This window comes from Cotesia glomerata, linkage group LG7 (genome assembly GCF_020080835.1).
Source record: "Cotesia glomerata isolate CgM1 linkage group LG7, MPM_Cglom_v2.3, whole genome shotgun sequence".
Lineage (NCBI taxonomy): Eukaryota > Metazoa > Arthropoda > Insecta > Hymenoptera > Braconidae > Cotesia > Cotesia glomerata.
The window spans coordinates 5693540-5707798 of NC_058164.1; the positions used below are offsets into that span (position 1 = coordinate 5693540).

General features: G+C 27.5%; 1 protein-coding gene across 5 annotated transcripts in view; it reads right to left on the minus strand.

The window, feature by feature from the left end:
- The window catches only part of LOC123269266 (protein eva-1), a 72338-nt gene that overhangs the window by 24758 nt on the left and 33321 nt on the right, over positions 1 to 14259 (minus strand). For all 5 annotated transcript variants that reach the window (XM_044734863.1, XM_044734862.1, XM_044734861.1 and 2 more), the window contains exons 3-6: positions 6553 to 6779; positions 1604 to 1742; positions 952 to 1101; positions 629 to 772 (exon numbers count right to left, since the gene is read on the minus strand). In XM_044734863.1, coding sequence (XP_044590798.1) covers positions 629 to 772; positions 952 to 1101; positions 1604 to 1742; positions 6553 to 6779 — 660 coding nt within the window. The remainder of the gene's footprint in view (positions 1 to 628; positions 773 to 951; positions 1102 to 1603; positions 1743 to 6552; positions 6780 to 14259) is intronic.

The window sequence follows — 14259 nt, forward strand, 5'->3', positions numbered from 1 at the left end:
TTAATTAATCAATCATTAATAATTGAATCAAATTCGATAAAAAATAAACAAAAGCAAAATTTAGTCTTTTTATAAATTATAAAGTAAAAAAAAATTACAAAGTTAATTAATTAATTAATCAATCATTAATAATTGAATCAAATTCGATAAAAAATAAACAAAAGCAAAAATAAGTCTTTTTATAAATTATAAAGTAAAAAAAAAAACCACAAAGTTAATTAATTAATTAATTAATCGATCAACCATTAATAAATAAAATCTGGTCGATATGATACGAGGTTAAATTAAAATTGATTATCAATAAATATTCTCCGTACAGATTATTATTAAATAACCATGGTGATAATGATGTACTCTCTATATCGATAAAAAATAAACAAAAGCAAAAATTAGTCTTTTTATAAATTATAAAGTAAAAAAAAAACCACAAAGTTAATTAATTAATTAATTAATTGATCAACCATTAATAAATAAAATCTGGTCGATATGATATGAGGATAAATTAAAATTGATTATCAATAAATATACTCCGTACAGATTATTATTAAATAACCATGGTGATAATGATGTACTCTCTATACACTATAATATATATACAAAATAGGAAATATATGTGACAAGTACTTACCACACGTATAAATTATTTTCAAATATGGTCGCGTGTCTGGTTTACACGAGTCGCCAAATGTGGTTCCATTTGCGGTTACAGAGCACTTTCTTTTTCCGTGACACAATTGAATTACTATTTCCGTTGCGTGTGGCGTTGTGCATGCTGTGAAAATTAATTTTAGTTATTTAACCATCACCACGCGAACACATGTAATATTTAATATGTAACATGCATATTCATATGTTTGCTCAGTAAACTGTTGCTTGTAATACGATAAATATATATAATAATATGGTGTATAAATATGAAGATAATAACAATAATCCAAACTAATATCTTACTTTCTTCTTTGACTCCGTGGGGCTGAGGGCACTGCAAGGATTCGTACTCAGTTCTTCCGAAAGATGCGCTCAGAATCGCTACACGTTTACCCGGGTAGCATACTAAATTAACTGCATCATGCTCGCATGAAATTTTGCTCCGAAATTCATCTAATAAATATTTATTATTTCGTTATTATTCATTAGTTTATTTTATATGGAGATTGTCGAAATCCAATTTCAATTTTTTGTATAAATAAATATTCGAGTTAAAGGTATTGGATGCTTCTCAAAAATCAAATAAATATTTTTATTTAGTCACTAGACTCTTGAAAAGTTTAATTTTATTTCTTCTTGTAATAATTACTCTCAGAAAAAATTTTTCTATACTGATAATAATTTAAGCTTATAAAAAAAATAAAATTGATTTAATTTAAATTTAATTTTAATTAAATTCTAACGAAAATAAATAAATAAATAAGTAGAAAATTTTTTTACAGTTAGATTTTATTTTAAAAATTTACTGTAAAAATTTTAGGGTAAAAAATTGTTTGAATTAAATTTTTGGAATGGATTTAAAAAATCTGCTATTGATATTAAAAAAAAAATTTTTATAAAAATTGAAAGGGATAAAGTAATTTTTTTTTTAATTAAGTTATTTAAAATAACTTACACGGACGACACTTGTAAGCAACCTCAGTGTATTTTGGCAAGTGTGGACATCGATCATACTGAAAATTTTTGGGGTTGGTATTGAATTTACAACTCCTCTTCTTCTGGCAAATTTCCACGACATTCTGCAACAGTGAATACTATCGGATCATTAAAGCAACCCGTTCTCGGCTAAAAGTTATTTTTGTTATTACACAGAAAGAATGGTTCACTTGAACCAAGAAAATATTTTTCTTGGACGAAAAAAAAATTTTTTTTTGACACAAGAAATTTCACTTATCCCAACAAAATTAATTCTCTTGCTTCAAGAAATACGTATCTTGATCCAAGACAATTTATTTGAATCAAGAAAATTTTCTTGTCTTGAGAAAATTTTTCTCTTGCTCCAAAAAATTAAATATCTCGATAATAAATTTTCATTAATATTTTTATTGATTTAAATGTCAAATGGGAAGATCAAATAATATTGAACCATTTTCTTTCATTCAATATGTACAATTGCGTGCTAAAATAATCTAAAATGGGTATCAAATATTCAAGAGAAAAATTTTCTCAAGGTGAGAAAATTTTTTTCTCAGCTGAAGTAGGTGGCGCTGCTTCCCTAAAGTATCTAAAAATCTTGATCCAATATAAAAATTTATTGTATCAAGTATTTATAATAATTTGAATTAAGAAAAATTACTTCCACCGAGAATAGAATTTCAAGAAAAATTTTTACTTCGGCCAAGACAACTTCGGTCTTCCTTCGGGCACCCGAAAATTTACTTGAGCCAAGAATTTTATTCTCCAGTCAAGAAATCTTTTTAGTAGATTTCATAGAAATCTAAATATTGTATTGGTTCTCATGACGCAACTTTTGGAAAATTTTGCTATTTCCTCACTCAGCTCGTCGAACTGATTCAGAAAATACATATGGTTCAAAAGTTTATATATATATATATATACGATATAACGGGCTATGTCTCTACTCTAACTTCCGCAATTCTAATCGGATCTCAATAAAATTTAACATACTTATTTTTTGACCGGTTTCTGAGGTTAAGTTCTAACATGAGCCAAATCGGCTGGTTATTTTAGAAATGAGAGCAATTTGAAATTTTTGAAAAATTTCAAAAATTCCCATTTTTTTACTGTTTTTCCATGTAAATACTATTGAACACAATATCCTAATAAATTTATGTTTAATGCATCTGAAAGCTTATTAAATAAGCTTTAATTCATATATCTATTGATTTTTTTGCGTTACGAATGACCCTCCCAAAAATGAAATTTTTAGTAGATTTCATAGAAATCTAAATATTGTATTGGTTCTCATGACGCAACTTTTGGAAAATTTTGCTATTTCCTCACTCAGCTCGTCGAACTGATTCAGAAAATACATATGGTTCAAAAGTTTATATATATATATATATATACGATATAACGGGCTATGTCTCTACTCTAACTTCCGCAATTCTAATCGGATCTCAATAAAATTTAACATACTTATTTTTTGACCGGAAGACTGAGATGAAGATAAATTTGCCATCATAATAATTAAAATAGAAATGATAATAATATAAAATAAAATGTATAATATAACTTTTAAGTTTTGTAGAATTATATAAATTAACTATAGAATAAATAATAATGATTTTTAAGAAATAACTATGTGGATTGTCTTTGTAGTAATTAAAAAAATGATAAATATCATTGATGAGCATCTAATCCTTGATTAAAAAAAAAATAAAAAAATATTGGAAATAACGAAATTTGAATTGTTTTCAATACTTCTGAATACTTTAAACACTTTCGAATTTCTTCTCTTAGGGAGCATGAACATTGTCAATCGGTTTAAATTATTATTTTTAATCAGGGATAATTATGATTTTGAAAAATAATTTTATTGTATATAAAATGAAATCTACTTCCATTTCGGCTGCCGAATGGCCTTTTATTTTCTGTGTAATTATTAAGCCTATAGGGTATAACAGAAGGAAAAAATCTAATTAATTAAAATCTATTATTATTGTTATTTTATATTGTATTGCATCGAATATAAATTTATGGGTGAACAGAGTAAGGCGAACAAAAAAGTTTTGTTAAAAAGTTTCAATGGAATAAAGTTTAATTTTTGTTTGAGATTAATACTAAAAACCAGTCGCATTGAGTGGTGAGTATTGGAATACATTGAATAATTTTAACTAGAGTTTTCACATTTTTTTTTAATAATTTGAATCTATTGAGGTGCCCCGTAGCGGTACCGAGTTCTCGGAAAATTCATTTCCATTTCATATTGGGAGCTAAAGAAATTGCTCGAACCATTCACCAGTCGTGTTTATGTATCATCGTATTAGTAAGAAATTGAAGTTTATTTACCCTACAAACATAAATATATATTTACACAAATGTATTTTCAATAGTTGGTACATAAGCACAGAATATATACACGGCTAAAAAAAGTTTTTAATTCATTTAATCTTCAACAAAGTAATTTTTTACCACAAGGACAAACCAAGTTTTATATAGAGAGACAATATTTACAGAAGGATGAAATTATTCTTTATGCTCAGTAATTATTTTAATTTAAGAGATTAAGATTATTTATCACGATTTATTTTTTATTTTTTTTTTAACAAAAAAAATCATTCTTTTCTTTTGCCGTTGAATATTAAAATGGAGTTTTGTCATCTCATATTTATTTAAAAGAATTATTTACTAGACAACAACGTTGGATGTTGTTGAGTTCTCATATTCATATCCTGTTAATTTTAATTATCTACGTCACGTATTTATTATTTTCCATTTATTACTCGAGTCAATGCATCGTTACACGGAAAAAAGTAAACTGTAATAAATAACAGTCGATTTATAATAAGTAATGATCAACTGCTAAAAATTACCATTTCAAACAGTAAAATCGTGATTTTACTATTCACTATATAATATTTACCATTATAACGTTACAAATTACTCTTTACATAGAAGAAAATACTATTTCAAAGAGTAATATTCGCTATGTAAATGTCTAAAATATTGAAGTATAATAATTAACAATTCAGACTTTGATATTTATCATTTGGTACCTAAAAAATGATCTTATGATATGTAAAAAGTATAAAATAAAGTTAGTAAATTTCTAATACAAGCAACGTCAATATTTACAAAGTAAAATGGTAAATTTTAAACGCAACGCTAAAAATCAAACTGTAATTATTGACTTGCTTGGACTGTTAAAATGTATATTTTAAAAGTATAATTTTTACTGTTTCAAATGTTAAATTCTCTCAGAGTGAGATCCCCTTCTCTTTCATCTGAGTTCCTCTTCTCCTCATAATATAAACTATATATTGAAATAGCAATTTTTACTGTTTGAAACTGTAATTTTTAAAGATGAAAGAGGTGTTATTTACTATAGTGACAGCTACTAATCACTTATTTTGGATATTAAATTATAAATTGTGGCTTTTATATTTTCTACATTAAATTCTGTAATATTTATATTTTTGCCACCCCAATGTCCGCTTTACTGTTTGAAACTATAAAAATTAACCGGAATCCGAGTGAATATTACAGTTCACTTTTTTCCGTATATATTATATAAATATTCACAATTTTAAAGTGATAAAAATATTTAAAAAATTGTTTTTTCTCTTTACGGTTTACTTACCTGCGAATAACGCGCAATTAAATATTTTTTACAGCTTAGAATGTCCGAGAGTAAGTTTGTAAAATTCGCTGAGTAGTTATGAATATAAATATGTGTAAGGTATTATTAACAGATATGACTATTTAATTAAGCTTAATTCGCATGTAAACAGATATAAAGGTCAAATTTAATGTCAATGTTTCTACTTAGTTGGTAAGTAAATTTCTGTTCGTAGATGTAATTGCAATAAGTTTAAATTAGTCAACTAATTGGCTTAATTGCTAAAAAAGTACGTTAAAATAAAACAAGATTAATTTATCATTTTATGATTTTTCTCGGTACTGAAATTGTTATCTCTCTAATTAGAAAAATAATATTTCAAAAGAAATGAAAAAAATTTGTCTTTTCAGAAGTAAATTAATTTAATAGTAATAAATAAATAAAGATCAGAGATCAAATAACGTTTGACAAAGATGACTTTTTTGAGAATTTTAGTGGGATTAAAGGAGCTTTGAGGTTTAAAATTTTGGTTTGAATTTATCTGGGCCTTTGGTAGGTGTATTTATTTACCAAGCAAAGGGAAAAGGGGTGAACAAGTGTATATTAAGCAAAAGAAGATAATTTAGGTTTTTCTAGGTCGCTTGAGAGATTTCTTCAGTGAGAACTACTATAACTACGATTCTGGTGACGTTAGGCAAAGCTTAAAGCGTGACCGAAAGGAAAACACGGCACATTCTGAAAATCTCTCTTTTCTCATCGTTTAAATGTCTCTTCCTATTCGCGAATGGTAACTGACCCGAAAAATGCTCGTTAATTCAGCTCACAAGCGAGAAAAGATAAAAGCTCGTTCAAATGTCTTCAGATAAATGTCGAAAAATAATAATAATAATAATAATAATAATAATAATAATAATAATAATAATAATAATAATAATAATAATAATAATAATAATAATAATAATAATAATAATAATAATAATAATAATAATAATAATAATGATAATGATAATAATAATAATAATAATAATAATAATAATAATAATAATAATAATAATAATAATAATAATAATAATAATAATAATAATAATAATAATAATAATAATAATAATAATAATAATAATAATAATAATAAAAGATAGAAATAAAGAACAATAGTCTTTTAAATTATTATTTTGAAGAATATAGGTTGTCTTTAACGACGGCTTTGTGGTATCTTATGTGATCAAAAAAGTAAACCGAGAAAAAGAGTCTTTACTGGATAAGGGGTAAAAATGTGAAAAGTAGAACGAGTTCAAAGGAATTCGATTAACCTGTTTACATACCTGGAGCTCGTGGGTGAGGAGACATGTCTCATTAACTGATGTACTAGAACTACTTGAAGCGGAAGAAGGATGCAATTTATTGGAGATGCATTTTTCCGTGGCGTCGTTGACTCTACCGTAACGCGCGAAAGTAATTGAGATTGTGGTACCCGGCGGACACCGCAAAGACATCGTTTCCTCGTCACAGGCAGCTCGTTGGTACGTTTTTAAAGTCCCTGATAACAAACCTGTAACAATAATTTTCATTTTTATTATCACGAGCCTCTGTATTTATCTACCATCTCTGTTATTTATATTCATCTATTTTACATCGTTAGTAAAAGTGTTCTTTTTTATTTTTCTGGTCAATTATTCCTGATTATACGCAATTTGACTCGTAAAGCGAATTTTCGATCATTAGAGCCCAGGATAACCGGATTAATTATCAGAGGATACCAAATTTTTAACGAGGGGATTTTTCGGTATCTTTTTAAAGAGTAAACTGCTGTGTTTTGGTATAAACTTTTTTTTTGTTCAATAACGAGCGTTATTTTGGTAATAATTAGAGACCGCGATGAACAATGAGAAGCTTATTCAGAGGAATATTGTTTTTAAAAAACAAATTTTAAAATGAAATGAAGCCGCTTTGGTCCATGAGCAATTTTTTTTATCAAATAATAGGGAGCGCTCTTTTTATTTTTATTAAGCCGCTTTTGGTGAAATTGAGTTAAGTGGACAAATAATTTATTTTATTGATAAATTTATTGATGTAAAAAAACCTTTTTACACTGAAAATAAATCATTTTTTTATTTATTAATAAAAAAAAAAAAAAGAAAAAGTATTTTTTATTGGAACTCATGATAGGTACAATTATCAAAGATAATTATTGAGCAAATTGTTAGGATAAATTTCATGTGTATTTTACCTGAGAACCGAATTTATATACCTTCAACGCATATTCAAGACAAATTTTACCTCACATTTCGTTAATTAAGCTCAGAAATAATTTTACTAAGTAAATTTTACCTTAATTAAGAATCTTATGCGTTAGTGAATAAATAGTTTAGTTTAGTTTAGTTTATTAATAAATTATGCCAAGGCAGTTGCCGAATGGCAAAGAGTAAATATACATACAATTTTACATTATTGTGCAGTTTAACTTATAAACATTTAGAATATTTTACCTAATAATATTTTTAGATAGGTGATAATGATATATAATACGTTATGATGAATATAAAAATTTAATTTGTAATGAATTAACTAACAATTTTAAGAATCTTTGATGTTACTATAAAGACAGGTAGGTAACTTTAAATTATAAGAAGCTATATAATGAAAGTTTACTAAAGTTTGAAGATTAATAAAACGAAGGTAGAAACATTAAACAGTTTATGATCAAACATCAAGATTACATAAATAATCAAAAATTTTATTTTTGAAAACCTCCAAGTTTGATGAATTTATAATATCCTCCGGTAGTTCTTCCCATAATCGTATAACTGTAATTACGAAAGAAGATTCATAATGAGTGGTATTGAAATTTGGGAATTTAAAGAGGATATTATTTTTCTTAAGTGCTAGTCTCTCAGAGCGTCTTACAGTAAGGTCTTCTTGAAATAATTTTCGCAAATAACTAGGTTTGCCAATTTCTAATAATTTATAAAAGTAGCAACAAGTAAATAGTGTGTATAATTATAACTATAATTATCAACCAAAATGAACTTGTACTCAAAAAGCTTTAATTATTATTATTGTTTAGGAAATCATGCTTAAAAAAAATTAATCGGTATTTTTTCCGTAACGACTAATCAATAAAATTAAAATAAAAAAAAATTTATCATTCTATATTTTTTTAAGTTTCTTTTTTCATTAAAAAAAAATTATTTTTACAATCTTTTCATTCATTCTTTTACTCTCTATGCAATTAAATAATGCACATACTTATACATAATAAAAACTTTATATTTGCGATGAATGAAAGCTAAAAAATATCTTCTCATTGTTGTTTTTAATAATAAAGAAAAAACAGGCTTACATAATTTGAGGAAAGAATCTTAAGTATTTTGATTACTTAACAAAAAAGTTTAATAATGACATAGCATCATCAGTCCTCTCAAACTCAATCTCGTTTCAAAGAGATCGATAATATAATGATACGAAATATTATCGTTTTTATCATCTTAGAAATTTCCTTGTAGAATGTGTTCGTAAAAATCTTACCCAGCAAATTTTAAAGATCCTTCGTTAAAAAAATTCCATCGTCATAATTTTCTTGTCATGTCTTTCTTTATCATGAGCTTGTATTTTTATTCCATTTTTCAGCGTAATAGGATTAAAGAAAGATTCTGTAAAGTCGGTGAAATAATTGATCATTAAAAAAAGCGTGTACATGTTATGTTATATGTTATGTATTATGTATTAAAGGAGTCAAGTACATGTTTCACAGACATTTATTTTAATAAGAGCCGACGTATTATCCTCGAGTTATTTTACCTGTAATGAATAATTTCGAGGGTACTTTAGAGCTGCTGAAAAAAAATCACAACCTCGAGTGATGCTAAAATACCGTGAGAATTCGGAACTGCAGAAGCAAGTTATATTTGAACCTCCGTTATTTGTTACCTTCGCATAAATCACGATTACTGCTGCGTTGCAACAATCCATTGTATTTGATATTTTATATTTATACGGTAAATAAAAATGAGAAGAAAAATTAAAAAAATTATTTAATGATAGATTACAGTGGCGATGGGTTCGCCAAAGGCAAATATATATTTAACAATAATGCGCTTGAGGTAATTATTCATTGGATTTACTCGTAATAATAATCGACTATTGTTATCATCCGGTTTAATTTGTCTGCCGACAAATCCTGACTAGTGAGCTCGGTGTGATAGGGTGTTTTGTAAATAAGCATTTTTTTATCTCTTGTTTTAATTATTTCAATTTTTTTTTGGAGAAAAAAAATTAATGGTTAAATTTTTGGGACTCAATTCACTGTTCATTCACATGAATGAAAAATTTTTTGAAATAGAGTTTGGGTACACTGATAGAATGATTTATTTGTATTAAAAAATATTTATTAATAGTTAAAAAATCATTTATTAGAGACTACTTTTTAGTATTAAACAAATATTTCTTAGTATTTAAAATGATTTTTTTGCATTTAAGGTAATACCTCCACGAAAAGCATATTTCAAGAAACTTATGGAATTTTTTTTATCGAAAGATAAATATATTCACAATTCACCACCAAAATTTCAAATCACTTCACCGCACCGTTTTTGAGGAATTAATTTTCAAAATTGCATCTTTTACACGTAGAGGTATAGAGAGATGGTAAAGTTAGTATGAAATCTATTTGCATCACTCGAGTGGTACGGAAGATTTCATACTAATTTTACCAACTCTCTATACCTCTACGTATAAAAAATGCAATTTTGAAAATTAATTCCTCAAAAACGGTGCGGTGAATTGATCTGAAATTTTGATGGTGAATTATTAATATATTTATCTTTCGATAAAAAAAATTTCATAAGATTCTTGAAATATGCTTTTCGTGGAGGTACTACCTTAATAAATTTGATATTCATTTATTAAATATCAATAAATTTTTTTAAATACTAAGAAATATTTGTTAAGGACTAAAAAGTGATCTCCAATAAATATGTTTAAGTATAAATAAATCTTTCTATCAGTGTAATAATTTGCTTATTACATGTTATGTAATTATAATACAGTCTATTGTGTATAATAAAATCTCACAATTTCATTATAAATAATAATATTTAATTGATAAAACAGGTAGGAAAAAATATTAAAAAAATTTACTTTATTTTTGAAAATTTCAATATATTGAAAAAAAATTATTGAATCAATTAAAATTTATTAAATAATACTTAAATTTTATTTGAATTAGAAAAAAATTTCTGTTCAGGGATTTTTTTAATTAAATCAAAGTTTTGAAGCTCTTCAAAATTATTTTTTTGGATTAACAATTATTCTTCTGAGTTAAGTGAATTTTTTTAAGGTATTAGATGGACTTATTACATCTTATATCATAAATGGAAATTAGTCTATCAACTAAAGTAATTTATTAGTGCTAATTAAATTGGCTGGTACCTGATACAAGTTTATAAATGAGTGATAACTTATAACTCGACTTCGGAGACCATAAAGTATCTATAAGTTCTGGGTATGATTAACCCTAGACTGGTCACCTTATGAGCGTGACGCCGCGCTCAATTATATTTTGTTTATTACATCTTCAATATTTACTAAAATTATTCAAAAAAATTTGAATTTGTTCCTTGAACATTTTAGAATATATTAATAATTTTTTCAAACATCTTCGAAAACGTTAAATTGCTGAAAAAAAATTTCTTAAAAAAATTTGCGGGGCTTTCCTCATCGCTTGACCAGAGTCGTAAGTAGTTTTTTGTCCGCGGCGTTGCCGAAAACACCTCTAGTCTCTGCCTGTCAAACGTGTATGAACTGTCAACACTGTACGCTCTAAAAGCATTGCGGCAAATCCCTCATCACTCGACCAAAGTCGTTAGGTGGCGTTTGTTGACCAGTCTAGGGTTAAATTAGGGACTCTAGATGTTGTGTAGGTTTTTGCTTTGATTATTTTTTATTAAAAATTCAGCAATTAAAGACTAATAACCAAAAATTGTAAGGTCGTTAATTTAGTAATCAGTAATTGGAGTTAAAAATTCACTAAATAAATTCCAGCAGTGGTAACTTGAGAATAACTGGGCGAAAATTACCCATGAAAATTATTTATTTGAAAGTAGTTAAATTTAAAAAATAAAATTCTCGGTGGTTGTAGTTCAGCGGTTTTAATTCCGCGCTCGTTAAACTAACTTGAATGATGGATACTGTGGAAAGAATTTTATTTTATTCAGAAGGGCTTAAATAATCGGCGGTTGAGTGGTATTTCTCGAGACCCAAAACTCTATTGAAAAAATAACGACTCCGAGGATGAATAATTCGAGGCACTTAAATGCAGTTCGGAAGTTTTAGTTGTAAAATTCGGTGTAACTCAGCAATTTGCCGTGATTTATATCTCTGTATTTATTTTCTCGGCATGACTCCGCTTCCTTTCCAAATTTTTATTCCAGCCCATAAAAAGTTTATCCTTCCGTGTTTAAATTTCAGATACATTGACAAGATTCATCACCATCAGAAATGGCGAAATAGGGCATCCAATTAATTTATTTTGTAAATTTTTCATTAATAGCCTTTCGGTGTACTTCACATGTCAACAAATTTACAGTCATGTCACAAAAAACTAATAAAATTTTTTCATCATGTAATTTACGACTGGCAAACAGAGGATTTTATTTTTCCAAGGCTATGATTGATCTTTTTCCACAAACAAGTTTCGTTTAAATAATGTCCAAACTGATGCAGATTTTTTTCCACCCTGTGTTTTAATTTTAACACGATTTTGTTATTATATTGCGAATAAAACAGCTACCGGCATTTTAATTAAATGCATTACTACACTGAAATTAAGTTGATGCTAAAATAGTGATTCATTTTTAATTCAGTTCCACAAATCTAAGAAAAATATAAAATTACTTACGACAGTAATTTCTAACAGCTGGTACTTTGGCCTCAGTAAAAAGAAAAATCACTAGATACTTTAAATATTTATAATATACTAGTTTGTTCTACAGCGTAATATCTGTTTTTTCGTAATAAATTTTCACCCAACATTAATTTAGATTAAAACAAAATCTTATAATAAAATATGCTAAATACTTAGACATTAAATTTTTCTTTTAAAAAATTTTTTTCCAGCAAAAAAAAAATATTTTGACGAATTTTATCGTCTTAAATTAAGGCAAAAACTTCTTAAATAAAGTAAAATTTACTAAAGCTAAAAAAAATTTTTATTCAAGAGTTTTTTCCTTGAATCAAGTTAATTTTTCTTCAATATAAAATTACAAAATAAAAATAATCCAAACTTTTTTTCTACAAAGTATTTTCCCAAAAACTTTTTAAATACACCAATCTATTTATCTTTAACCGTCCCCATGAATTAAAAAATAGAATTATCTTTAAATATTAATAAAAGCATAAAAATCCAGGCCATTACTCCGAACGACTCCCAGGAGCCGGAGCGTCTCCAGACGGCTCTAAAGCTCTTTTAAAAAAAGACTTGAACCTACTAAATAAAACCTGTGCCCAAATAGCTCTTACGCTGTACCATCTCCAATAATAATAACAACAATAAGTGTAATTCAAAAAGCAATTCCCGGCGCTCATCCACCGCGGCTGTCATCAGTATTTGTATTGAATATTGATCTAGTGTGAAAAAAATCAATATTCCATAAATAGTGAGCTCAACTCCGCAATATCCAAGTCTGGCGGGATCCGCGAGTGGTTTTACACGTTTCTCCACTAAAATACATAGATCTACTCAACTGAAAAAGGGAGATGTAGATATACTATACTATGTAGAAGGAAAGTAGTGAGAAAGATCCGATCAATGTTCGTTTGTGCCGGAACAGAACGGAAACCGGAAGACGTGCTGAGGCTCGACCTCCTTTACGACAGACGAGAATACTATCTTATATCCTCGTGCTTTATTCTGAAAAGTTGTCTTCTCCTCCTGCTCATCCTTTTCCTTCTTCTTCTTCTTCCTCCTGGTCTCCTTGTGCCAATTCTCTAACTTGTTCCTGGATTCTCAAAGTTGGACAACTAAAATCTGGATCTGATGCCAAGTTTTCCGTCTACGTCTCACCAGTTCCTTCTATTCCTCCTGAACCATACCATACCTAATTCTTTCTTTCGAACATAGTCATATAGTGATAGACTCCGGCTCCTCTTTTATCGGTTTTTGGCTTCTCACATACTTTTAATATCCACTATTCCCATTAAATTCAAATACTCGGAACTATCTTCAGAACTTTCCTCTCCTCTTGTTCTTCAGAACTCCTCAAAAACGTTTTATCGTTTAATCCAGGAGCTCTTTGCTCTGTACCGAGTCGAGACAAACATCTGATTCAACAGCAATAAGCTTTCATACAAGGTAATAAAATAAAAAGTAAATTAGACGCTCGACTACGGATTTAATAACGGAAAAAATAAAAAGAATCGCATACAATAACAACAATAAGTACGTTAGAGCTTCTTGGAAAATTATCTGGTTTCAGTTCCAGGTTCCGGAGCTTTTATACCCGGCAGCGCTCCACAGTACAAATTCCAGTGAATTCTATTTCAAACAATAAGATAAACCCTCGTAATTAATCCGCGAGTAATCCGAGATTTAATGGCATTACGATTAATCAGGAGCTTTTTTACGCTAACCTCAGTATTTGATAATGATAATTAATATTGAATTTACTCGATTCGGCTGACTTTGTCTCCGAAGTAATAGTAAGTACTTGCATTTACTTTTGAGCTATTACTCGAGCTATTAATTAGCAATATGCAACCCGTATGTCGTACATTCTACGCAGTTTACCATTATATATGTTTGTAAGCTGTTACTCGCCCGCGCCGCTGGGCACTTTATAGAATTGTATTTTTAGATCTAGATTTTAAATTTAATTACCCCCATGAAAAAAAAATATATCTCGAAAAATATAAAAAATATATTAAAAATATGTATAATAAATATATTTTTAATAACTAACTTTTGGCTGATTTTCATATATATTTTATATATTTTAATAGTATATTACAATTACCATTATATCACATACGTCAGG